Source organism: Orbicella faveolata, unplaced genomic scaffold (assembly GCF_042242905.1).
Source record: "Orbicella faveolata isolate gen_17 unplaced genomic scaffold, um_ofav_v1 contig_1, whole genome shotgun sequence".
Taxonomy (NCBI): domain Eukaryota; kingdom Metazoa; phylum Cnidaria; class Anthozoa; order Scleractinia; family Merulinidae; genus Orbicella; species Orbicella faveolata.
In genome coordinates, this window is record NW_028301536.1 from 24,195,456 (window position 1) to 24,221,564 (window position 26,109).

General features: G+C 41.0%; 3 protein-coding genes across 3 annotated transcripts; 1 reads left to right on the plus strand and 2 right to left on the minus strand.

Annotated features, from left to right (window-relative positions):
* Positions 1-532: 532 nt before the first annotated feature.
* Positions 533-5,305, plus strand: LOC110066486 (collagen alpha-1(XXII) chain-like). Its single transcript, XM_020773718.2, has 2 exons — positions 533-727; positions 3,764-5,305. The coding sequence occupies exons 1-2, from the start codon at positions 625-627 to the stop codon at positions 4,459-4,461; spliced, it is 801 nt and encodes a 266-aa protein (XP_020629377.2). The 5' UTR covers positions 533-624; the 3' UTR covers positions 4,462-5,305.
* Positions 4,863-7,301, minus strand: LOC110066485 (integrin alpha-X-like). The gene is made up of 2 exons (XM_020773717.2): positions 7,085-7,301; positions 4,863-6,220 (listed from the first exon to the last, which is right to left on the minus strand). Exons 1-2 carry the CDS (start codon positions 7,182-7,184, stop codon positions 5,502-5,504), a joined length of 819 nt encoding a protein of 272 aa, XP_020629376.2. The 5' UTR covers positions 7,185-7,301; the 3' UTR covers positions 4,863-5,501.
* A 4,696-nt stretch (positions 7,302-11,997) lies between these two features.
* On the minus strand, positions 11,998-25,610 carry LOC110066478 (uncharacterized). Its single transcript, XM_089271882.1, has 3 exons — positions 25,376-25,610; positions 21,859-22,554; positions 11,998-16,536 (listed from the first exon to the last, which is right to left on the minus strand). The coding sequence occupies exons 2-3, from the start codon at positions 22,541-22,543 to the stop codon at positions 14,780-14,782; spliced, it is 2,442 nt and encodes an 813-aa protein (XP_089128008.1). The 5' UTR covers positions 22,544-22,554; positions 25,376-25,610; the 3' UTR covers positions 11,998-14,779.
* Positions 25,611-26,109: the final 499 nt, after the last annotated feature.

Sequence of the window (26,109 nt, forward strand, 5' to 3'; positions counted from 1 at the left end):
TACTGGGGACTTTCCTTTTGTTTCTTTGTTTGCAATACCGAGTCTATACCGAAACAATGAGGAAAAAAAATAAATCATTTACAAGAATGGACAAATTTCTTTTTCTATTTAATTCTTGACCTTGAGAGGAAAAGTATTCAAAGCTGAGAGTAGTCGACAGATTCATCTTCATGCTTGTCGTTCTTCCCCGCGGTGACAGACAAAAACGAGGCGGCATTTTTTAGCTCTTTTTAAAAAGCCTTTACAGGATGACAAATGTGTTCTTATCTCTAAAAAGAATTACGCCATCAAACAGCAAAATAATAAAGGAAAGAAAATTACTATAAAAACACACTGCTCTGAATTGAAATAACAGTGTTGAAAAGCCATAGAAAATTTAATTAATCTAACAGAAAAGACAAGCTGGGAATACAATTAGTGATAGTAAATTGTAAAACAGATTCCAGTCTTGAAACATAACACGGCTTTTGACGACCCATATCTGAGATAAATGAGAGAAGGTGAAGTGACAGTAGTGGATGTTTATAAAGTTAAAGACTGCGCTCGGGATATTTCCGGTATTTTTTCTGCTCGCGTGCAGGGTCACCTGGCTAACATACGACAGGTATTTGCAAAAGAGAGAAAATGCTCCTGTTTCTTCATCTTTTGATGGTTGGCCTTCAAGTTTTTATTCCTCAGGTGTCCTGTGATTTTCAAAACGACAAAAGGCTTCTGGAGGAATATAACAGTAAGTTGTTTGTTTCATGTTTTCTTATCAGAGGAATGTTTCTGGATCTTGGCCTAAGGCCTAGATGTGAGCGTCAGATGTTGTTTAGTGGAAAATGTAAACACCAGCCATAGACCTGAAATTGAGAGATTCTCCGGATAGAGATCAAAAGAGCAAAACGAAAACATCAGCAGATAATTTAGAATTAACAACACTTATCCTTTGAACTACATGTGAACGGTTGAAAATGCATATATTTCCCATTGAACTGAAAAATCACTCGTAGAATAACTGTTATGTGTCAGATCCACTCGATTACTACGTTATGTACGAAAGCGTGTAAATATAAGTTTTCTATCAGATAAGAGAACATTTGCGAAAGGGGCGACAAAAAGTGGAATAAAGTACCTTTTTTCTCTTTTTTTGTACGTGTATGCGTGCAACGGCTGGTTAGGTATCACTCAGTACAGGGCAGGTTATTTACAAGAAAAGTTCGCTAATGAAATAATTAAACTAACCAGTAATTAATCAACAGAGTTTGTTTCTTTATAATGAGTAGGAAGGCATAAGAACGCTTTTCCTGACCCTACTTCCCAAGGCTAGATTCTCTTTAGGAGTGAGTTTAATTTTGACATTATCAGCTACTTCAGACTACCCCTACTACTTCAAAATTAAAATCAATAAAAAAAGAACTACCTAACACGGTATCAGACTGAAGTTATGGAGTGACATGACGAGACTTCAAGAACGTTCAAAAAATTCGTTATCGCGCTGCATCGATTCAAAGCATCCAGGATTAGTGAATGTTTGTAAAAGTACGACTTATCCAGTTTCTAAGCGCTTTTCACCTTATCTCAGAGCATGGCGCATATTTTATTCGGCTTCCATGCGCTCCAACGCTTTATGTGTTTATTAATTTGCGTTTCTTTTTGTTAATTATTTTGTATTTCAATCTTTATATAACAATAACAAAACACTTTTATCTTCTAAAAGTCCGAAAGGTATAAGCCGACCGCACATGAATGCGAAGGACAATAGAGTATTATCTTGTTTCTTCCAGCTTCGACCTTTCACCCATTTTGAAACAAAAATAAATTTCTTTTCCAGAATCCAGTATTCTCTTGAAGCTACTTGATACCTCTTACCGTGACCCTCAAAAAACGAAATGACAAGCTGTGTCTACTCTTCAAGTCTACTCACGCAAATGTCGTGCTCAATCACGAACTAGGCATAGCGGCCCGGGGGAACTTCTATAAAAAAGGACGGGGGGGGTGCTCGTCGTACCTTTTAGGGGTTAAGCGCTATTGGTACTTCTTATTGTGTTCAGCCTCAAAAGGTCCAAAGCGGGAGCTTTCGCAGTACTTTTTGGGGTATTGAACCAAAAAGACATGTCAGGAGATGTTTAACAATCAACTGATGTTCAATTTTGTCTCGTTTATAATCGTCTTTATCGCTGTTAACATTATGAGGGTCAGTTAACGTATTGTTTTAGAATTGCTACCTCTTAGGAGTGAAAAATATTTCAAGCAACGCCCACAAAATAGGACCTTGGTACCTTTTAGAGGTTCATTTCCAAATTTCCGACAAGCACCCCCGTCCTTTTTATATTGGAATCTCCCCACCCTCGGGCATAGTAGTCACAAAATGACTGACATTAAGTCCTGTTGGAACAGGTTTGGGAAACGGATTAAATCAGCTTACATCATTTTCAAATCGCTCTCTTTTTATGAATATGCGATTAACAGAGAGGACTAAGGAGCTTCACAATTGCACAACAACTTCGCTTTCACTAACATACGATTCTTGCATGAGCGGAGGTTAACCTCGGTTAACATACTGACAGAAATTAAATAATTACCATTTGCAAGCATAATGTGCTGAAAATATCTTTCTCGACTCGATTTCAGTAAACTCGATATGATGCTATCGACAGAAATCGCGATCTTCTTGCATTTTTTCGTTTTGTTCATCGATCGATTCTGTTTTTTTTTTCCTTCTGCTCTTAGATTAGTAGGTCCTGATAGCGTGCAAAATTGCAGTTTAACTTATATTATTTCACGGTTTCTCGTTGCCGCCCTAGAGAGACAAAATGTTCCGTTTATTAGAAGAATTAATTGTTCTTCCGTGCAAAACCGAAATAATTTAAGTGTAAATTATCTACGACAAGCTAAATTATGAATTAGACAAACGGTGTCGTTATCAGCCACGGTAATCTCTGAAAATAGTCTTATCACGATGAGCGCAACTGCTACCGTGGTAAGGATTTCCTGATTAAAACGCCAGAACTAATTAAGCTGCTAACTACACTGAATTAAAGGAAAAATTACACCAAATTAGTGAAAATGCTGTTAACAGTTAATCTGAGCACACAAAGACAGTCTTTATCCAGTGTGAAACTGTGCTTACCCTGGCGAAAGACAAGAGTTCTCCTCCAGGAATAATCAAAGAGCTTGAATTAAGACTTTAACGCTCCCAGTTAACGATTTTGGCAAAATATTATTTTGATCATATTTTAGGATTGTAGCTCAGCGTCGTCTAAAACGCGCACTCATGGTTTTCAATTTTAGTTTAGTTTTCAATTTTTTTTTTTTTTTTTTTTTTTTTTTTGCGCGGGAGTTTATGAGTGTTTAAAAGATTGAAGTCGAAATTGCGTGGTTAGACGAAAAGAAAACATGGTTACAAGTTTGCACGTTTCTCGTCAAGCTAGCGTCCCTTAAATTCAATTAGTAAATTAGATCAATTAGATCTCTGAAATTTAGACTGCGACGACAGAAATCATGTTTAAAAAATTTCGCATCGGATTTCCTCACAAACCATACCCTCTTTTTTACACCCCTCTGCCCTTGCAGTTTCCACAGCTTTTCATAATTGGTGACAAAGCTTCAAGCTGTTCCCTTTGTGTCCTTCAGTGAACTAGAATCGACTTGACTCTTAATAAGTAGAGATCAGGCTCCAATACAACAGCCTTTTTTTCCCTCAATGCTCACCAAACGCGCAACAAAATCGTCTGCGGCAAATGCTCACCCTAATTTCTAAAATAGCACTTTCTTGTTGAAGAGTTTCAGCAAATTCCACCGGCAATGACCACAAGCAACAGACTTCAGATGCACTTCTTCACTCAAACTGACAGCTCTCGCTTGAAAAGACAGCTACGCGGTTATTACGACATCATTTACATCATCGACTCCTCAAGTTCAATCAGCCATGCAGAGTTCCGTAAGGGAATCAAGGCCATTCAAATGCTGATTGACAAGGGAGCACCGGAAACTCTGCATGCAGCTATCACAGTAGCCACTCATGCGCAGCCCGCTTTTACTTTCACTTCCGGTGAAAAGGCCAATGCAAAACTGGAGGAGTTGCAAAGAACAGGAGGAAAAACAAACATGCAAGAGGCCTTGGAGAGAAGCTTACAGATGTTTCAAAATCCCGGCACAGGAGCCCGCGTGGGAAGCTATAGGCGTGTTCTTATTGTCACCGATGGTCAATCGAACATAAAACGGGAAAGAACACTATGGAAAGCGATGGATCTGAAACTCAATGGAGCCGAGATCTTTGTGATCGGAATAGGAGAATACGTGGATGGAATTGACGAGTTGGCACAACTTGCTACCACGTTAGATGCACATTTATACCGAGCCGGGGACATGCAAGGACTTGTTGAAATCGTTAAACTCATCACCCCCGTGAGTTACAGACGGGACTGGGCAGCGGAGATCATGAGACTGAGACAGGCATTCATTCTGGGACGATTTTAGGTACAGCTACTAACTCAGTGTATAGCTGGTTCTTGTTTCAATCTCATTCAATCATTTAATTTAGCTGAATGATTGGTTGGGTGGTTGGTTGGGCGCTCGCATTCGTTTGCTTGTTTGATATGGTTGAAGAAGCTATAAATTAAAGTACAGAAAGGTCAAAACTAAGCCAATAAGAGTATTATTGGCTTTTTTGCTGTCGATTGTTAAAAAGTTCAGTGCAACTTGCTTGAAGTTTAACATACCTAGTGCCAGGCAAGTGTTTATCAATTCATTTAGCAGGATCTATGAGCTCGACAGTTCTACTAACTATTAAAACACCTAGATAATGTCTAGGGATCTCGTTAGTAAATGGTGTCTAATTTCGCATTCTAGTAGAGTTAAAACAAAGAAGGGAAAAACAGTGAACACTTCAGCAGTCATTTTATTGGTAGCCCCTATGATTCAAAATTTCTGAAATGTTTATACCACTAGTATAACATTTTTCTGCCAAAGGGGGCATATTAAATGTCAACGTGTAGCTAGCAGCGTTGATTGTAATTTACTAGCAAGCAAGCTCAGAATACGTTACCATGTCAATTTAAACATGAGCGATAAGGGAAAACTTTTACAAGCAGTAGTACTACAGGTTCTACTGTCTTCTGGCTTCTATTCGTTCCAATTCGTGGCTCCTCTTTGAGTGTACTTTGCGCACGATCCTTCCTAGAATTAGTATTTTAATAGTTTGTTCTTTTTTTAACTGAAACCTCAAGTGACTTTCGAAAGTTAATTACTGCACAAAGGGATTGTATCTTTTACCAAGTTTAAATTTTGAAACATTTGCAAAATAGAAGTTACTTTAAGCAGCGTTCCCTGTTTACTTAATTTAATTTACTATTAATTAATTCCATGTTCTACAGAGTATTCACGGAAAAATACACAGTTTTATTCGAGGGCACATAAATTTGTATCACATTCGCATATGACGAATCCATAAGGTTTTCAAAAGACCCGTAGTGTTCATGTAATAACGGTGTAATACTCCTTTTAAATTCTTTGGAGAATTACAGTTTTCCTAAGGGACCTTCCTCCTCTTTGCCCTCTTCCGAGGATTCTCCGAAGGTTTCTTCGATCCACGTCTTTTGTCCAACATTAGGGATAAGCTTAATGACCTCATGCAGTCCTCTCATATTCAGCACTCGGTACATGTGAGCATCGGTGGAACTTGCCATTTGCACCATTTCTTTGATCCCTTCTAAATACTCTCCCACTGCGATCACAAATACTTCAACCCCCATTACCAATTTCAATTGCTCAGCGCTGGGAATAGTCTCAGCCTTCTTTATGTTGGATTGACCGTCTGTAACAAGTAGGATTCTGCGAAAACTTCCCTGACGAGCGCCATACTGCCCCTCAACAAACATCCTTTGACAAAGTTTGAGCGCGGCCTGCGTGTTCGTTTTCCCGCCAGAACGCTTTAGCGCGCGAAATTTTCCAGCTGCGTTGAAGCTCGAAGTGAAGTCAAACTCAATTTTGGCACGGGTCGCGTAGGTTATGGCTGCATAGTTCGTGTCGTTTCGGGATTTCTCGACAAGATTTCGTAAAGCACCCAGTCCTTTTGCAAATTCTCCACTACTGACAGAACTCGAAGAATCGACAACCAGAATTACGTCGAAAAAAGTTCCAAGGATTTGGCGTTTATGGATTCTTCTTGTTCCACCACTGAAGAAGTTCTTGTAGAGCTTCTTGGCTGTTTCAATGGCGGGTGGAATTTTTTGAAACTCTGATGATGTAGAGAAAGAACATAATCAGACCTGGAGTTTAATTTTGTAGTTCGATCCTCAAAGTTGAGGATCAACTTGGCATATTGTAAATAAATTAACTCTAAACTGTAAAAGCTATAAAGTTAAGGTTAAAACCGAGGCCTTTGACGAAGAAATGGATCTAAAGCTTTTCAGGGTCTAGTGTCAAAATTAAAAAATGTGTTTAAAAAAAGTGTTCAAATGTTGCGGCTCATGCGCTTAATTACACCTAGCTAGTTCACAAGCATGCCACTTAAACTGAAAGGAACAAATATATCAACCTGGCGGGAGGCAGACCGGTTAGCCATATAAGATATTTCCTCTTGGCGAAAAATGTTCCTAATCATTCCATCGGCATGGCCCCTAATGCGTAAAAACGTTGTTATTACTTCTTAGACTTTCTTGGTGCTAGATATCAATAGAGATCCTATTTCCATCTCATCCAAGACAAAGTTCAAGTAGCTTTCCGGCTTACTTTAACTGTCGGTATTGTTTTCCGCTGTTGGTCATGACCGCACGATAAGAAATAAACACAACTAAGAATATTCGTTGACATTCGATCGATTTGTAATGGACCTCCAGCGCGACTGGGTTGCGTTGTGTCTAAATGCACAATAATTCGATTTGTCAGTCTATGGTAAGACAACATTTTAAGAGATACTTTACTAATTGGCAAGTATCACTGATAGTCTACTGATAGAGCACATACATCAGAAAAACAAAACATTTGTCGATTAAGAAAGATGTTCATTTGACCTCACGCTCGATCTGCGTCCTCTAGTGTAGAAAATTCTCTACGATGCCGGATGGGACTTGCAACTGTGTGGAAGATTTAGCTTACTTACTTTCGTAGTAGTTTTCCTCGCCAGTGTCTTTATTTCCAAACGATAAATTGAATCCGCAAGTGACGAAAACAAAGATGGCAAATGTTGTCAAATGCACCATCGTTGAACTGAGATAACTGAAGTATTGTGTTTAACCAGATCATTTGATATGGAGTATATATTCCTTGCTTCCCTTTCAAAAGGATCCTGTGTCAAACATGTCATACGGGTGGCACTCAACGGTTCCATGCCTCGCGCGTTTGCGTGAATAAGTCACGTGACTCACGCAAGCTTGCCGCTGGGCTTCGATGTCACTGTTTTTTCAACCCATTCTCTCGTTCATAATTTACTTGCGTTTCTTTCTTTTCTTACAGTGATGAGTAAAGATATCAATTTGAAGAGAGAGGAACAAGTTTAACAAATATAAGAGAAAAGCAGAATACATTTTTCGTCCCAGATCAGGAGTATACAGTGTTAACTCAGTTACACGCAGTTTGTGATTTGCCAAGTCGTGACGAAGTTTGGGACTTGCCAATGTGATAAAATGTCCAGCAATTCAGTGGCGGGATATTGAATCCCAACTTATCTAATTCTAGAGAGTTATTGTTCCTAGTATCTATTTGTTGCTATTCATACTTTATTAATATTCATTAGCCCTCGTGTATAGTATATAAGCATGCCTTAATTATTCATAGTTGTCAGTTTTGCCTAACTTTGGTTGGAATCGTTTGAAATATGTCCGAGAGTCCGTCCGCAGTGAACGACCCTGCAAGGGCCCAGCAAATTTTACAGCCCCTTCAAGGCTCTTTTGAGCATGCTGCTCCGCCAACCACGTCTTCATCACAGGCGGGTGCAACTTCAGGAACAACAGCGAGCGGTGACAATGCGTCCCAAAGTTCTTCTCAGGAAAACGCCGCTAGGACGAATGTGTCGAACAACTCGACAGTGAACCTTGAGGTATTCACCTACAATGTTTTAGTTTTGTATTCTAGCCGGGGTTTGTTGGTCATTTCATGTTGCCCAATGTTACATTTCCTCGTTTATGTTTTTCTCGTTACTCGGGAGCCGGTTTTTAAACTTCGCGCTTGGAACACATGGTCGGTAATTTATTCCTTTGGGCTCGCCATAATGCAGTTCTTTTAAATGTTAGGCGATAATCTGTTGTTTATATTATGTTTTTTTTTTTGCTGTTGCACTTGTTTGTTTTCTTTTCTTTGCTTGTTTGTTATGAATTAGGGTTGCTATATATTTGGGAGCTGTTTTTGTTTTGTTTTTGTTGGGGACCGAAGAAATTATTTACGCTGTTTGCACCTTTTTTCTTGCTTGTCCCTTGGGAGGGGCGCGGGACGTGAGGCCTCGGTCAAGGTCCGGTGTAGTCTGACAGTGGTGTTTGGTTTTGTTTGTCTGGCCACATGGTGGCGTGGACCGTTTGAACAGTGTGTCGAGGACTTCTGCTCTGTGTCACGAGATGGCGTGAAAAAAAAAATCGGTCGAGGACCGATTAAGCAGTGTGTCGGGGACTTCTGCTTTGTGCCACGAGGTGGCGTAAAAAAAAGAAAAAAAAGCGGTCGAGGTCCGATTGAGCAGTGTGTCGCGAAATTTTGCCCTTTACCACGGGGTGGCGTGAAAGGAAAAAAATATATGTCGGTCGAGGTTAAAAACAGCTCTAGTGTGAAGTAAGGACTGGATTTAAGGGCATTATGGAGTTATTTGGCGTTACTTTCCTCTGTTAGGTCTCGGCCACAACCGTCGGTGCACTAAAGAAGGAATTGGATGAGTGGAAGAAAAAAATTGATGCATCGACAATCGAGTCTGCTTTGTCGACTCTCCAGATGGTGATTGCGCGTCCAGCGGCTCTTTTTGACCCATATGCTTTTTCTTTGGTGCTTTTGTTTTAGCCTAAAACGAAACGTCATAAGGGAGATACCATGACCTTTATGCCCTTAGAAGCGGAGGAAAAAAGCAGGCGTAGGGAAATGCGATGGGTATCCCTGGAGGGTAAACCGAGTTCGGAGAAAATGACATCAGAAGACGCTTGTTTAACCCATGTTCAAGGCATTGTTGCGGGGGAAACTCCTAACCTGCGGGATCTGTCGTTTCGCGATCCGGACTCCTTTCAATCTGGTCAACTTCGCACCCGAATTGGACTCGGAAAAAATTTTGGACGGGTACGAACCTGCAATGGACGTCCTTGAATGGCTGGAGCATGGGATGGATATCAAAAATTCATGAAGCCTTTAAGGGATCATTTATGGGTGTTAAGTATGAGAGCGCGGAAACCCCGACTAGGGTTTTGAGAACCACTACTCTTGCAAACAGTTTTCGCAGTTTGTTACGAAAACGATTTTGCAACGTATTGAGTCAGGAGCGATCCGTGTTTGGGGTAAAGTGGGTGAAGTGGCACCGCCCCACTTCGTCCTTCCCATGACGATCGAACCACAAAAGCCGAGGTTATGCATTGATGCCAAGTTTTTAAACTTGTGGATGGTCGACACTCCCTTTTCGCTGGGGTCGCGTGTTCCCTGTATATTGATGACCGTTTGAATGGGGAACTGTTGGCTTCGAAGGGTTTTGGTCACGCCCACTGTTGCAGAGGACGCCGGAATACAGCTATCAATCTGCGGAGGCGGCTTTGTACATAGTTTGTTCAGTTCTTGTAACCTTATTTATTTTCTGGGCCTCTTCAAATGCGTTCTTGTTCCTGTAACCAGGATCCGTTATTTAGGTATGATAGTGGATTCTATGGTGCAGGCTTTTTGCATTCCTGAAGATAAGAAGATAAAGTTTGCTCAGCTACGCGAGCAAATACTTCTGCGTGAAACTACTATCACCTTGAAGTCTTAACAGAGGTAAATGGGGAAATGCTGTTTGTGATGGTAACCGCGTTAACGCCTACGTTTTCCCACCATTTTCACTGATTGGCCTCTTTTGCGTTTCCTCGCTTCAGTGAATGCAGTTGTTACGGTAGTAGTACCATTGATGTACCCCTTACCCGGGTGGTGGCCGTTATTAAATGCTTTGTCCAGCCATAGTGTTTTGGTGGCCAAGATGGGATCACCGGATACCCTCCTCTTCCCTCCAAAGGATGGTTTTATACCTGGCTCCTCTCCGTATAGCCTCTTGGCATTTAGGATTGGAAAAAACATGTCGTCAACAACCTAACAGGAGAAACCTTCTCTCTTTGCAGTCTTTGCCGTTGGTACCCAGACTTTTCCAGCCATCTGTTTCGTGTCCGGTTTGTTCCAAACCCAATGATTTTGATTTTCGCTATTGTCAGAGATATGGTTATCAGCGCCAGACAAGGTCACTTCAAACTTTGAAGAGTCTCAAGGCCCCTATCGACCTGTGTTCGATAAGAGAGCGAAGGAAAACTTTGGTTGCTAGGCAACAGGCTACCCCTTATCAAAAACAAAGAAGTGCTTTAGAGATGGAGTTTTCACAGTTCTTAGAATCCACCTCGAAGAGGGACATTTACTCGGCAATACCTGACGATGTGATTGACTTCTTGATCTGGAAGGACAATTTTGGCAAGACGGTGGTACATATTGATACCTGCCCCTTGTTTGGTGAGAAGAGTGTTTCTTCTTGTGTTTGCCCTAAGCGTTTAGCATACGGCTCCGTTGACTCGATTATTGGCAAATTGAGAGCTATATTTAACAAGTATGGCAGATCCGCAACTGATAGTCTCTTCCCTGGGATCGCCAACCCCGCAGCTTCACCACTGGTTAAGGCCTATTTATCGGCTGTCAGAGAGGAACAGCTCGTCGTAAGAGTCATGCAGAGATAGGCTGAACCATTCTTTCTTCAGGATTTGGTGTTTTTATCTGCAGAAATTGCTAAGCGCATGAACGTATACGTTCGTTCTTCGGCACAGCTATTTGTTCTGGCAAGAGATCAAGCCTTTTTTAAGGTACAATTCTTTGGTGGCGATAGCGCCGGTGATCTCGGTCGAATGAAAACAAAGGAGATTCTTTATTTTCCGGAAAAAAAGGCTCTACCCTTTAACCATACACTCACTAAGTCTTTGCGAGACGGCACTTCAAACGTTTTTGCTCTCAAGCGTCATGCGGACTCTTCTGTTTGCCCAGTGACTGCAGTTGAGGTTTACATTAGCTTATGCAACCTATTGAAGATCTCTATCCGACAAGAATTTTTGTTTAGGCCCCTCAACCCATCTGGAGAAATTTTGCCAGCACCTTTTGAGTCGGCCGCGGCTCAGGCGCGGCTCTCGACGTATGTTCGCCAAATCCCGGCGTTTGCTAAGCGGAACGTTACTTAACATGGTCTAAGGAGTGGATGTGCAATTTCGCTAGCCATTGCCGGAGCGAAGCTTGATGCGATCATGGATCACGTGGGCTGGAAGTCCTCAAAGTCGGCACGTCATGGCCTTGGTGGGGCGGCGGACATCTTGGAAGTGGATTTAGCGAAAGCTTACAAGCAGTGTAACAACCTGCATGGCTTTACTATAGCATTCTAAACATTTGGTCTTCTCTTGTTTTTCATGTTTTGTGGAAATAAATATTGCGAATGTTTCAGGATGTAAAACTTGTATGGTTTTCCCAAAGCATTCTGTGACTTGGTTTTCTTGTTTTCGATAAAGGTAGATTTTAGCGAATGTTTACAAGAAGTTTCGTTGGCTTGCATAGTTTTTCATGGTTTTCATAGGTTCGTTTGGTCTTGTCTTGTTCATTTTGCTTTTGTGGAATAAATTTTGGAAATGCGTTCAAGGTTTGAAATAATTTGGCATGGTTTTCTCTATAGCATTTAGGACAGTCATGTTGAAATACTAGTGAGGGTTGAGAAATTAGTTTGGTTAAGGATGGGGGCTTATTATTGGTATGATTGTTTGGATTAGCCAGCGAATTCCACGGCGATTGCTGGGCGCAGTCTGGGGTGACTTTCCCATAACTAAATGCTAACGAGTATGCAAGAAGGACAATGAACTATTCATACTTTATTAATATTCATTAGCCCTCGTACATAGTATATAAGCATGCCTTAATTATTCATAGTTCTCAGTTTTGCCCAACTTTAGTTGGAATCGTCCCACCCACCCGCCCCTTCTGCTTACTCTATTAGCACCTTTCATGTTTTCCCCAGCGAGCTTGCTCGTCTGGGGTGACTTTCCCATAACTAAATGCTAACGAGCATGCAAGAAAGATAATGAACTATCGTGCGAACGACTCTGCGCTTTCTTTTTAATGCGATACTTGATGCAACGACAATTTCGAAGGTGGCGGTTACCCTGGGGGCTACTCCCAGAAACATTGGGTGGGGGGGGGGGCGGTGTGGCCCGCTTACCAAACCCTTACCGGGCTCCTGTTGTTAAACGCAATATCGCTTGATGGCTTATGCAAAATGAGAAAACCTTCGTGTTTCTAAAACTACTGTCAAATACATCTGTGGATTAAACCATCTTATATTATGTTAAGTTGTTTCCTGTAAACAGTGTGCAATAATAAAAAAAACTGGAACTAAACTGAAAAACTGATTAGTTTGACGGGCGTTGTCTCGACGAGATACTGCTATGGGAGCCGCAGTTCCAGCGGGGAAAAGAGTGAACAGGATATCGCTATTAGCAAAAACTTATCGTTAATTATTAATCTCTTGTTCTGGTTATACAGTCGAACCTCTATCAAGCGGCGACCTATTAACTGGTCACCCATTTCTAATTAAGCTGCCAGTCATCAAAGTCCCGAGACTGTTGTCAGTAAAATACTGTAAATAAGCCCCCTATGAACCAGCCACCACCTTTTGGTCGTCCCGAAGAGGATTTTCGATTGTCCTTATCCCTACTAAGCGGCCACCCAGAATTTATGACACGTAGTTTGGCTTTCTTTGGAAAGAGCGATGACAGATAAGAGTCCGAAATAGAAACTGAAGACTGCTAAAAATAAACACACGTTTATGATGATCATCTTGACGTGAGTCCATGTTCACTGAGCAATTACACCTGATGGTGAAAAAGATCGTGGAGGTGATTTAAGAAAACAGTGATAGGGCTTTATTATGCGCAACTTTAGTCACAAACCTCCAAGCGTTGTTTGTATTTGAATAAATTGACGTTTCCACTCAGCTAATAGAACATATTCGTATTCTCGGTATTGGACTTGGAACTAGCTTGTAACTGAGCCTAATGCGGAAAGTCTTTTCACATGCAAATAGCATTTATCTCTTTTTAAGAATATTCCCCCGCATGAGCCTCCACTATAAGCTAGTTCCAGCCCAATACCGAGAATACGAATATTGTCTATTCCTGACGAGCCCCTATTGAGCAGCCAATCCCTATTGAGCAGCTTACCTCTATTAAGCGGCCGCCTCCCATTTCGCCGAGGGTGGACGATGTGGTTATCATGCGGAAGCTCCGCGTCTTTTTTGGCTCTCCGCGCTACGTAATTTTCATATCACCCCAACTTATCGTGGGGGTTTTCGTAACACTACTGCAGATGCTATCTCTCGTCTTCACGAGAGAGGGGAAAAACAGCGAGCCGAGTGAGCCCAACGCGGTATGATGGGAAGGAAGATGTCCCTGCGAGAACGCTCTCGCCTTGCCAACGTTTGGCTTCCCTCTATATCATAGACGCGAGCCTTGAAACGTCGAATGAGAAATCGAATCCAATTTCACATTATAGCATCGTGTGATATTATAGCACTGTTCCGGTTTGTGGAGCGAGCGAAAGAACGAGGGAGGGAATCTATTCTGACGCCACGATTGTTGCAGGGTTAATGTTTCATTTTCCTTGGGTTGTACAATACGCAAAATAATTCGTGTCGTAGGTTTGGCGTCAACTTGTCACATCAAAGTTACACCGTCCAAATTGGTTCTAATTAACAATTCATCAGATACAAAGTAAAAACGGGCCAACACAGACAATTCATTTCACAATCAGTTGAGTTTTCTTTCAGGGAGGCAGTGTTTTCATTAGAACCTTTACTGGCCTTTACTTGCGGCCACGCAAGCCACCGCAACAGTAGCATGCGACCTGGGTGGGGACGGGGTAGCTCGTCGTACCTTTTAGGGATTAAAAACGCGGCCTGGGTACTTCTTAGGGTGTTCGGCCTGAAAGGTCCACAGCAATAGCTTTTGCGGTACCTTTTAGGGTATTGAGACGGAAAAAATGACAGGAGATTATGTGTCGTTTTAGAATTAGTAACTCTTAGGGGTGAAAAATATTTCAAGCCACACCCACAAAATAGGATCTTGGTACCTCCCGACCCAGGGGTTCTTTTCAAAATTTTCGACAAGCACCCCCCGTCCTTTTTATATGGGAGTCCCCTCCCCAGCCTGCGAACACAGACGTATTTCCCGCTGTCGGTTGTCTCTGTCGGAAATACGCCTGCGTTCGCAAGCTACACATTCAACAATCGTGACAATTTGTAATCTTTCATGAGGGTGTGTGTGAAGTTCGACAGTTGAGAATTGGTCAAAAATTGAACTGTCAGCTGATAGCTGAGAAGTGGGCTGAAATACTCACCGATGCTCGCTGCGAAATCGCCTAAAACTAAAATTTCAGCATTTCCATCCAGACCGACTGTCTTTTACACTTGAGGCTACTTATAAATGGTAATGCCGGTAGCGGTGATCAAAGCTTAATGAAAAACACAAAAGATGTTTTTGATATAATCCTCATCAGTTACAGTAATAGCGGAAGAAAGGGCAAATTCGGTGGTTCCATACACCTGCCGGACATCTATCATGTCAGGGATGTTCACAGGCTATTGGAATACTTGAACACAACCTCCTGTGCACACCAGTAAATCACCGTCTTTTGTAACAGCGACAGAATTAGGAAGTTTGATTTCGTTAACTGAATCAAGAAATTTTCCATCCAGTGCAAACACTTGGAGCCTGTTGTTGCCCTTGTCGCAGACAATCAGATTGTTGAATTTGTCGATAACGATATCTTCAGGATAACTCAACTGTCCGTCTCCAGACCCCTCACTGCCAATATTATATAGAAACACTCCTTCTCTATTGAAAACTTTGATACAGTGTGCCTTCCGGTACGACACAAAGAATTTGTCTTGATCATAAACAGCAAACGAGGGAGACTCATTATCATCGCAATCTGGGGCACTAAAGGACCGTACTAATTCTGCACCGTCCGGGGAGAGGACATTGACTGTATCGTCACCAAAGTCACAAGTAATCATGTTCCCATCATTTGTAACAACCACTGCAATGGGATCAAACAGGTGCTCGTGGATTTGTTTAACAAACTGACCACGTTCGGTAAAAACATACATTTTATAATTCTCTGATGTGTCTCCATGAATGACTATGACTTCATCAGATGCTGTAAACGCCACTGATCTCGGCTGATTTATTTTTTTAGTGCTGGTCCACTTGTCTCCTATAGTTCTTAGATATTTCTCGTCGGAATTAAACAAATGAACTCGCTTATCATTTCCATCCACTATGGCAATGTTCCCAGTTCTTTTGCTGACTGCTACGCTAAACGGTTCGTTAAACTGTTCCCGCCTTGTCCCACCTGATCGTAATGAACGGAGACGCTTGTAGTGATGTGGAGTCACCGGAACACTCCATGGACTACCAGTCAGCGGCTTTCCATTAACTTCGACCGAAATGTCATGTAAGCCAACACTCTTTGGCCTGTAACGCACTGTGTAGTTGCCATCTTCAAAATCCTGAATATCCTTTTCGTCGTCCTCATTTGTTGGAGAACAGATTTTCACGCTAACTTGGTCTTTGCCATAATAAAACTGAATTCCATCTGAATCTCGTGTAGTGACTGAAAAGTTTGTTTCTGCGCCCAATTTCGCTTCTCTCAAACCTTTACCTTCAGCCACTGATTGTGACGGATCCGTGTGGGTAACAACAACTTGACCCGACGGGTCATCATCAGTTTCGAGAAACATAACATGTTGTGGTTTGTAGAGTTCAATTTCTTGGGTATTCAAAAGTTCTTCACAGCAATCTAACACGGCATGCCCTGCTTGTAGAATTTCATGGCTGACGTTTCTCTGTACAATTCCCTCGCAATATTCAAAAGAACTTCTCAGCTGAGTAGCAAACAGCTGAAAGTTTTCCATGTTATCTTGGTAAGAATCCTGTTGGGATTCTTTGATCGTTGCTAACTCTGTTTTGATGGCCTTTTCATGTTCTTTCAAAAGTTGAACAATATTGTGTACACATTCTGTTACGTCCTTTTCAGCAGTAGAGATTTCTTGCTCGCTCTTCTTCATCAATTCGGTTTGTTTCTTCATCATTTTTTCAACAGCGTTCAATTTTGCCTTAGCTCTCTCGACACTTTTCGTCATGAGAATTTTCTGTTCTTCAGCAGCATGCTGTATGTCCATCTTATCATGTTGATTATGACGTGTTTGTCCACACTTGTGGCAAATACAAACATTACATTCTTTACAATAATATTCTATTACTTCATTCTCGTGATATGTTTCTTGGCACATGACGGCTCCACCCTTCATTTCTTTGAACCTCGAATGTTTGCCTTGAAAGAGAGGTTATAAAATATGATTTTTAAAACGTCAATTTACAAAAACTTGTATCAAGGTTCTTTTCCATATCTTTTACTATTACTGGGGCGAGAAATATCGTTCGTTACCAAGAACTTCGTTATATAGAGGTTCGTTAGATCGAGGTTCCGCTGTACAACGAAACCTCGTTATGACAAACATATTTTACCAGTCCCTTGGCCCTTATATCGAGGTTCCTTCTGTATATGGCAAACAAGAAAAATTTAATTCGTTTAATGTAACTGGTTTGTACTAGCTGACATTTTGCTTGCGAACGGCGATGAGTTGAACTTAAATCTGTCAAAGTTTGCTCGTCCTCTTTACTTTTTTTTCTCATCAGGCTTTCTGGCACTTCCAGAAATAAATATTTTTAGGAAAAAGTAGTCAAAACTTTTGTATTTTAGTTTGCAACTTTTTTACCGCAAAAAAAATATATCTGGTCTCGATGCCGGTCTAGATGGGAAAATCTAGACCGCGTTCAATATCGATTCCAGCCAATCAAATACGTGAATTCGGTAGTTCTCAGTCCTTATGAGACACAGCCATATAATAATTGGCCGGAATAACTGGGTGACCATAAGGCGGGATTTCACTGTACTTCGTCCTTATGGACGATATTATTTAGGCGCAACCATGCAGTCTTGATTAAGAGCGTACATCTTTGATATTGGCAGAAGGTCTCTTGGTATTCGACATCCATGTTATCGTCAATGAAAACTGCCACTGTTAAAACCTGTCAATACAAGGTATCCGCTGACCAGTATCACGTGACCATATCGCGGGCTCAGGTTTAGAGCTCGTCGAGGTTGCCTCTTTTAAGGTGACCACTGTCCAGGTACTGATTTTCGATTGGATCGCAGGCCCAAGCCAAGTTATTACTTTTGGGGAGAAGGAGGGATTTATACAAAGCAGGAGCCATAATCGGGGACGGAGACCGTAAGCGCGCGCCATTTCTAGTATTGGGGTTGTCCCCATGATATGGGACAATAATTCTATTTTTAGAATAAATTGCGCCATCGCCTGCGGCACACGCGCGTACATGCTGCGAGGATTTTTGCGGATGTCGCGCGGGGGAAATGGCGTCCGAAATTCCCGAAATTTTTCATGTTTTTGGCCCACAACTCAACGCGTTTACGTCTGTTGGAATTTTGCTTAAGTATTTTCGTCGTGGGCTGCTCCAGTCTGAGTGAAGTAAGACAGTGTCGAATTTAGGTATGTTCCGCTGTAAGCTTATATATATCGCTGACCAAGTTGTGTTCCGACGGATGCTTCTTTTACGTTTACATGAGCTGTACATTACTCCACTTTAAATTTCACATATGTTGAAGATTAACAGCTTTTCCATTACACAGCAAAAAACTAGTTGGATATATTTAGATATAGCAGAGCTTCAGGACTTAATAGTTTCCTAGCTCCTCTTGCCCCACGCTTGCGAGGAATTTGTCAGTCTATCGCGACCGAAAAGTAAAACAAAATAATTGCTAGTTTGAGTTTCGCTTGAATAGTAAGCAACGCTTGATGTTTCATCAAGGCTTAATAACTTTACGTCCGTAGATACTGCTCAGTTTTATTCGTGTAAAAATCCAATAAATTCTCTGTTGTCGATGAATGAGAGCGCCCGCCGTTGCGTGTCTTGTACAGTCAGTAAACATGACAAATTGTACTTCCGCCGCACTTTCGTGTGAAAGCGTACATCGAACTCAAACAATAGCTCTATAGTTTTTAAATATGTTTAAGATTGATAAATATTTGAGAACATATTAAAAGCTTAGCTGAAAATATGTGAATAAAGCAGAAAGAATCAGCAAAGTTACGATGACGCTTTCTTTAATCAACTTCGAATAACGATTTCGATTTTGTTGATCGAGTTATCAAAACTCCTTGTCTATTTTCATTTTCGCAGTATAAAACTTCACTATACTTATGTTGAAGAAACACAAATGATGTTAGTAGCCTTTTTTGCGTTCGTGAAATTTGTTGCAGCATCTCAGCACAAAAGATAACGAAAGAAATCTTTGTCAAGATTTGTTGACAATTGAAAACACCGACTCGGACTTGAAAGTGCACGAGCTGCACGATGCAAATTAGCTAATTGTACGCGTCAGACTTTCCTTTCAAAAACTTTTGCAAACTCACCAAACAAGCAGAAACAATAAGAAACCATCAAAACAGGTTTTGGTTATGATTAACCATTGTCTGAGAAACTCACAAATTAACTCGATACCAGAGTAGAGAGTTTTCTTGCTATATTCGTAAGTCAGAACAAACGCAAAAGCATACGCGTAAGCTTACAACTAGCGTGAGCAGATCTTATTATTCATTCCCGGCGCGAGATTGAAGTCTTGTTTTTGACCCTGAAAAACCCACCTTTTCCGTTAGCTCAGAGCATAAAACTACATATAAGCGCCCTGGTTCGTATTCCCTACCTTATTCCCTGCCATCGCTGTGAAAAATACGCAAGAGAATCTCTCAACTCTCACTATTTGATCACGCAACGTGACAACATCCACGCGAGAGCCCCTGACATGTGCGTGAATCCGCGCGGATATATGACGTCAGGATGGCGCAATTTGTTCTAAAAATAGAAAAATTGTCCCATATCATAGGTGCGCGCGAATCCCGAGACTTACGGTCTCCGTCCCCGATTATGGCTCCTGATACAAAGGCAAAATTTCGGCACGTTTTTTATTTTCTTCCGACATGTTCCTTGCACAATCTTCTCTTAGAAAGTCCCTAATATATTGCGTACGTAATAGCTACAATCTTTAATATCTGTAATCTCGTTTTAACAGGTGTCAATTGAACATAACATGGATGCCCAACATCAAAGATGTACATTGTAAGCCCGCCCCTCCAAATCTCTAAGAGAAAAGCCCTGGGAACGAGGTTGATACAGAGTGACATTTCACATTGAATTACATGGTGGGAGCGTACTTACGGACGGACTTTTTAGCTCGATCGGTTACCAAATTTCCTAAGTAATAGGGCTCCGCTCAAGGACACTTCGGCGCGCGGGAGCTCCGTTATGAATTAACATTTAAGACAGTGAATTCATCGTGTAGTATAATAATGACTAATGAGATTCATGTCGGAGAGTATTAATATATAGATTTAGGCCAGCCTAAAAGCGTAGTTCCTGGGCCGGGTTGTTCAGAGGCCGATTAAGCTAACCCAGGAAAAGGTACAATTTTGATTTGAGACTCAAGAACTTAGTGCCCACCGTTGCGAAACTATACACCTTTTTAAGGCTGCAATTCTTCCGTACCTCACCTACCGCAGTCTTATACCTCGCATTTCTGCCGAGCAAGTGACAAGAGAAAACTTGAACGCACCCAGTAGAGGGGTTTGCGAGCAGTCTTCAGAGATAGTAAAACTACATATGAGCAACTACTGCAGAAAGCTAACTTAAAAACTCTTTATGAAAGAAGGCTACAGGGTATAGCTTGTATGGTGTTCAAAGTGAGGCATGATCTGTGCCCCCCTCCCTCCCCCCGAGCGTAAAAAATTTGTTCTCATTTAAAAGTTCCACTTACAACCTTAGAGGCGCAGATTTCCACATTCCCAGATTTAATACTGTCACCTATGGGAAACACTCTCTAAGATATATCGGACCTATGCTGTGGAATCGACTTTCAACTAACTAAAAAACTTACCGTCTCTGCAATCTTTCAAAAGACATATCTGTTTAACAAACTTTTCGTGCAAGATAGAACACGAATGCGAGAACTGTGTCTTACGTAGTACATGACCACCAAGCTTGTTTCGGGAACGCTCTTTGCGAATAACGTAATGATGATCATTAAATAAGGTGGTTAAATTTCAGTCTTTTAATGTAATGTAAATGAGGTAGTTACATTTTATTTATGGTAAATAGTCAAATTTTAGGTGTTTAAATTTTAATAATTTATTTTATTTATTTTAAGTGTCCCCTATTAGTAGAGGGTTTTTACCCTCTGCTAGACTTCTTTGACAAGTTAATAAAGTTTTCATTCATTCATTCATTCATTCATTCAATCATTCATTCATTCAGTCATTTATTCCTTCCTTCCTTCACTCATTCATTCATTTGAGTTTTGTAACTTTGCGGTGAGGTTTTCTGTATATTGTTTGGCCTTCTCTTTTGAGTTTTAATAATCACCATATACACAAAACAAAGCAGCAAAAAACAGTTGTATAGAAGAAAAAGTTATAATTCTGTTAACTTTTAATCCTGGGTTTGCGTCAACCGGCTTCCGAACAATCCTGCCCTGTTTTCAACGAGTTAACCTGAGATGGGCCCGCGATCCAATCGAAAACCAACACTTGGTCAGCGGTCAACTTAAAAAAAAAAACACGCGAACTCGATGAGCTGTAAACTTGAGCCCGCGATATGGTCACGTGGTATTGGTCGGCAGATACCTTGTTTTGACAGGTGTCAATTGATCGTAACATAGATGCCCAATATCAAAAAAGTACACGGTAAACCAAGGCTGCATGTCTCTGTCAGCCTATTAGTATAGGTAATCATACGGTTTCGAGTTCAATTTGGAATTAATTTGCACAAGTGAGTTTTTCAAAAAGCTGAAATTGCACGAGCCGCTTCGGCGAGTGCAATTTCAGCTTTTTGAAAATTTTACAAGTGCAAATTAACTCCAAATTGAACGAGAAAAACGGTATGATTACTTATTAATAATATGAACATGAAATAATTCGCGCGGAAGAAGTGCCGGAAGATCTTTGTTGAAGCCATTTTTTCTCATTTGAGAAAACTTTTTTCAAAGTTTCATCACAAAATTTTCGTCATCATTTTACGTGATATCAGTTTCTTAGAAAAGTTCCTATTGTCTTTCAGTCAATCATAATCCAGAAATTCGATGTGTAGTTTGCACTGGTGTTACACTTTTTGCACTGATGTTACACTTTTTGCACTGGTGTTACACTTGAACTGCACTGCTCTTAGCCAATCAGAATCGAGTAATTTTTTCATGTGTATTATTATTTGGAGTATGGCCGCCATGTTGCGCGACTCCGTCGTCGTCGTCGTCGTCGTCGCCGTCGTCGTCGTCGCCGTCGCCGTCGTGCGTACGCGCCTACGAGCAATACCGCTAGCCATGATAACCACGAGAAAATCAACTCATGGGTTTCCTTTTCTCTCCTATATGAATATGGGGCTCCGCTTGGCGGCCCTTCGGGCAGCCGGAACTCCGCTATCAATAATAGCTTTTAAACTTGAAATTTGGGTTATTTGCGCGGTCATCTGTTGTCGGTGTAAGCTAAAACATTATTTAAAGGATAAATCAATAGGAACAAATACTAACCTTCACCAACCATCGTGTTTTCAGAAGGATCGCAAGCTGCTTTTAAATCGTCCAGTTTTCTCGTGATTTCCTTCAGCTGATCTTTCACGTTGTCTTCATCTTTCTTCCATTGACTGAGAAGTTCTTTGTAGTGGTCTTCAATGTCAGGATCCATACAATCAGTTTTAAGATTGTCGATAGCTACTTTGTACGTACCTCCTCCCAGTCTTACCAGAGTGTCCCGGATGTCTTGCCAGTATGTGTTGAACGTTGCGTCATCAACTGAAGCGTGCTCGGCATGAGCGTACACAGTGTTTCTAAAATATTTAACACGAGCGATATCCGCTTCACGGCTCACGTCTGTTACAGCAGGAAGTGCGTCCCAGCCAGTTGCTGGAGAAGGTAAACCACATATGTTTCGCAACAGAACCATCAAAAGAGTTGTATCAAAATGGGCTGTTAACACCGAAGTAGGGACAGCAGGAAATAGCTTTCCCCATTGCGTTGCATTGATAATTTTCCTCGTTCTTAGTGACTGTAACGCCGTTCTATTTCTCGCCAAAACTGTGTGAAGAGTTGCTGGTGCATGGATGCCATCTAATGTGTCTCTGAGGGTCTGGGTACCAACATCAACCAGTAGACGACACAAGCGAGCGAAGTTCGTCGTCTCCTTGCTGGATGAAGCTGTTGGTGCTGCACAAGCCATGGACAGTATACCTATATATTTTTGAAATAACAATATTGAAAAAATTACTCGATTCCGATTGGCTAAAAAGGAGTGCAGTTTTCATTTAACACCAGTGCATATTATAACGAAGATATCCGAAGATAGCCGAAGGTAATAAGTCGTTTTTCGAGCACTTCCGAGGATTATCCGAACCATTCCGAAGATCAACGAATGCCACCCTAACACCTCCAACAATCATCCAAACCCTTCCGAAGATTTCAAAGATTTCCGAAGCCGAAGATCACCCGAAGCTCGCCGAAGACTTTCAAACATTTTTGGAAGTTTGCCAATATTTTCGGAAATGTTCGAAGGCATTGGAATACCAAGCACATTGTAAACTGTCTAAGGAAACAATGTGCACGCGGGTTAAATAATATGTTTTCAAGTGTATTATTAACAAGTAATCACATGATTATTCTCGTGTAATTTGGAATAAATAAGCACTTGTAAATGTTTCAAAGACTACAAATTGTACTCACCCTTCAGGCTCGTGCACTATTGTTAGCCTTTAAAAAATTTACTCGTGCTTATTTATTCCAAATTGCACTCAAAATCATGTGATTACCTATACAAATGTTAAGTAGTAACATCTAATACGGTAATACATTGATTACACATGATATGCAACACTGAAAGATGCTTTTGTCTAGACAAGACTTTGATTTCTGTAGCAAAAATTGATTTGTCTTTGAGAATTGGAATTTATCAGTTGCAAGCCCCCTTATAATGTCTATAATGTGGCCTGATGACTGAACTTTGTACCTATTGATTCTGAATACCGACGTTTTTACAAGGTGTAAACTTTAATGTTTGTTTAATTAATTAATTTCAATTAATCAATTAGCCTTGTGGGAAGGGGGGCTGGGTGGGGTAGCTAAAAGGTACCTGTGTGCATTACACAAAACGTGTCACACTTACGTTACTTTCTTGGATAACATGACAAAAATATATATATGGTTTTGCAAATCTCATGCTATCCTCGTGCAGATTAGTTAGCGTCAAAAGTCGACTGTATGTTAAGTGAAAGATACATTTGATACGGGACTACCCACGAACGTTGAGTTCTTTTCCTTGTGGTAGAACATAACATGTAACACGCATGCGTTCTAGCATTGCTAGTGTGATAAACTCCGTTCTCGAGTTTAGATGCACGTTTTTTTAATTTTTTGTAATTAGTGATACCACACTCTCGTTTTAGCCGGGGATAGCAGCTATATTTCAGGTAACGTCAGTTCTCCTTTTTTGTTGCAAAGAACGCTACCGTGGCTTCGTATCTTCTGGATTCTTCCATAGCTCGATTCAAGCAATGTCGTCTGTTGTGTGTTCGCCAGGGTTCAAATAAAGAATGGAAACATATTGCTTCTCCTTAGCAGCTTGTTTGTTTCCTCTTCTGTGAAAGAGAGCCAAAAGTTTATATTCAGCCGAAACTTTCCCGCGTTTGTTACATGTAAAACTAGTAAATTTGTGACAAAAGAGACTTCATTGTTATTGCGGCAGATTCCGTGGCAGTTACTGAAACCGCCAATTTTATCAGTCGATGAGGTGACTCACTCACCGATGTGGGATATAATTTCGGTCAAGTAAAGATCTCTTCCTTCAATACTTCATGTTGAAACGTTCCTCAGTTGTATTACTCGATAGCATTGTGTATTAGTTTGACGTGGTTTTATTATTAACACCAAAGCCGTCAACAGAATTAGAACGCACTATTCTGTGACTCGACGTGACTATTTGATAATTAGATTACTTTTTGTTTTATCGCTGAAATGAAAATTTGCGTTTCAAATAAAACAAAATCGTTCCTCTTCGACTTTTCAGCAGATATTTAACTTTTATATTTCATTTATCTCCAGCAGTGAGTAAAAAAAATAGACATCTTTCTTATATTTTCGCGGAACTGAACAAAGGTATCTTGTTGCATACATTGGCGAGGAAAACAAAAGTATCAAATTACAAACGCTGGCGTGAAATGTAAAATTGTCACATTTGCTACAAAATGAACGAAACTCAACATAACATACCACGATAAATTTAAAACCGTCTAGACAAACGGTAATTGTAAGTTTTCTTTGGGCCTTGAAAGAAAACACAAACATGAAACATACACACTGCTAAGATTATGTCTTATCAAGTTTTTGTCCGCTCATATTCTGCAAAGGGGAAAAGGCCTAGTTGACTACCAAGGGAGAGAACGGCATGGGTGACTGTGTGACTACTGTATCAGAGCCGTAAATTACACTCTGCACTATCTGAGATTGTCTCACTAGTTTAATCTGTGCAGCGTGACGTGATAAGACACGGTCATGGCGAGTACATGCGACAAAAGAGAGTAGTATTCTTTGTTAAAAAAAAAAGAAAAGAACTTGACAGGAAATTATTCTTCTCGATATGTCACAACGATTTGATTCGTTTGGTAAACGTGATATTTGACGTGGGGTATATATGTCTTGAGATCAGTCGAAAGTAACACTGGGTATTCAAACTGACATTCAAACACTGGCATCTTTGGAATTCATTGGGGCAGACGAGGGAAGTAACGTCTGAGCAGACATATTAAGAGTAAGCCAGTAACACATGCAAAAATTGTTGAACTTGACGACAATTACAGTAGTTTTAATCAGTTCAGTGCGAGTACAGGTATCAATGAAGGCCGAAGGAGAAATGGTAACCGCGTTATGTCTGTTAAAACCAAGCTGAACTAACATATACTTCAACTGAACCATGATACCGACTGATGTATACAACAACATTAACACCATAAGTTACTAAGCATTCAAGAGTGCTTTAAAAAGATCAAAACTAGCATCAAACCTTTGAATTAGCGTATAAGATTACTAGATCTGCAGCCCGTCACTCAAATAGGAAGTCCACGATCGTGCAAACAAACGTGCTCTGCTAGAGCATATAAGCATGCAGCCGGAGAGCTGTATCAACCAGCAGGTCACTGAGGATACCAGGAACACAGAATAGCACGAAGCCAGCGTTCAAATTGTAAATGAACAAAGTAAGTGAGTCTCGTTTACCGACCCTGACCCGACAGGAATGAAAGCGGTCATGCGTTCAAGGAATTTATTATGAGTTGACGCCTTGCAAAGCCGTGGATTTCTGTCCCGGGTAGAGTACACGGTTGAAGGAAAAACGCCAACTCTCTCGAGAAGAAAGAGGACGCAAAGATGAAGCTTATCTGAAAGGCCTTGGCAAGCTGAGAGAGGAAACAACAATTGAACAGCAGGGCGTTATAGCGATTTTGTAGACTAGCAATAATGATTCTGGTTTAGTCTGTCTCACCCCTCCCTCCTCTCTCTCTCTCCTTGAAAGCAAACTGTACATGTTGTTCCTTTTTAAACTCGTGGATACGCGTAGGAACGTGTTTGTTGCGGGGACGCCGACACGCAAATGTGTCACTCACTCAGGTGTAGACACTGTTCGTAATTAGTCGGCCCGGACGAGAGTGCCCGAGTCCGACGTCAAACAGTAACCGAGCGCAACGTCATATTGGAATAGTAACCGAGTCTGAAGCCATGTTGGAATAGTAACCGTGTAGT

Excerpts from the sequence above, each read along its gene's own strand:
- LOC110066486 (XM_020773718.2), top strand. The coding sequence starts at position 625 with ATGCTCCTGTTTCTTCATCTTTTGATGGTTGGCCTTCAAGTTTTTATT. Across the intron at positions 728-3,763 it reads GCTTCTGGAGGAATATAACA|AGTTTCAGCAAATTCCACCG; the intron begins GTAAGTTGTTTG and ends TTCTTGTTGAAG.
- LOC110066478 (XM_089271882.1), bottom strand. The coding sequence starts at position 22,543 with ATGGCTTGTGCAGCACCAACAGCTTCATCCAGCAAGGAGACGACGAAC. Across the intron at positions 16,537-21,858 it reads AAACACGATGGTTGGTGAAG|GCAAACATTCGAGGTTCAAA; the intron begins GTTAGTATTTGT and ends CTCTCTTTCAAG.
- LOC110066485 (XM_020773717.2), bottom strand. The coding sequence starts at position 7,184 with ATGGTGCATTTGACAACATTTGCCATCTTTGTTTTCGTCACTTGCGGA. Across the intron at positions 6,221-7,084 it reads CGAGGAAAACTACTACGAAA|AGTTTCAAAAAATTCCACCC; the intron begins GTAAGTAAGCTA and ends CTACATCATCAG.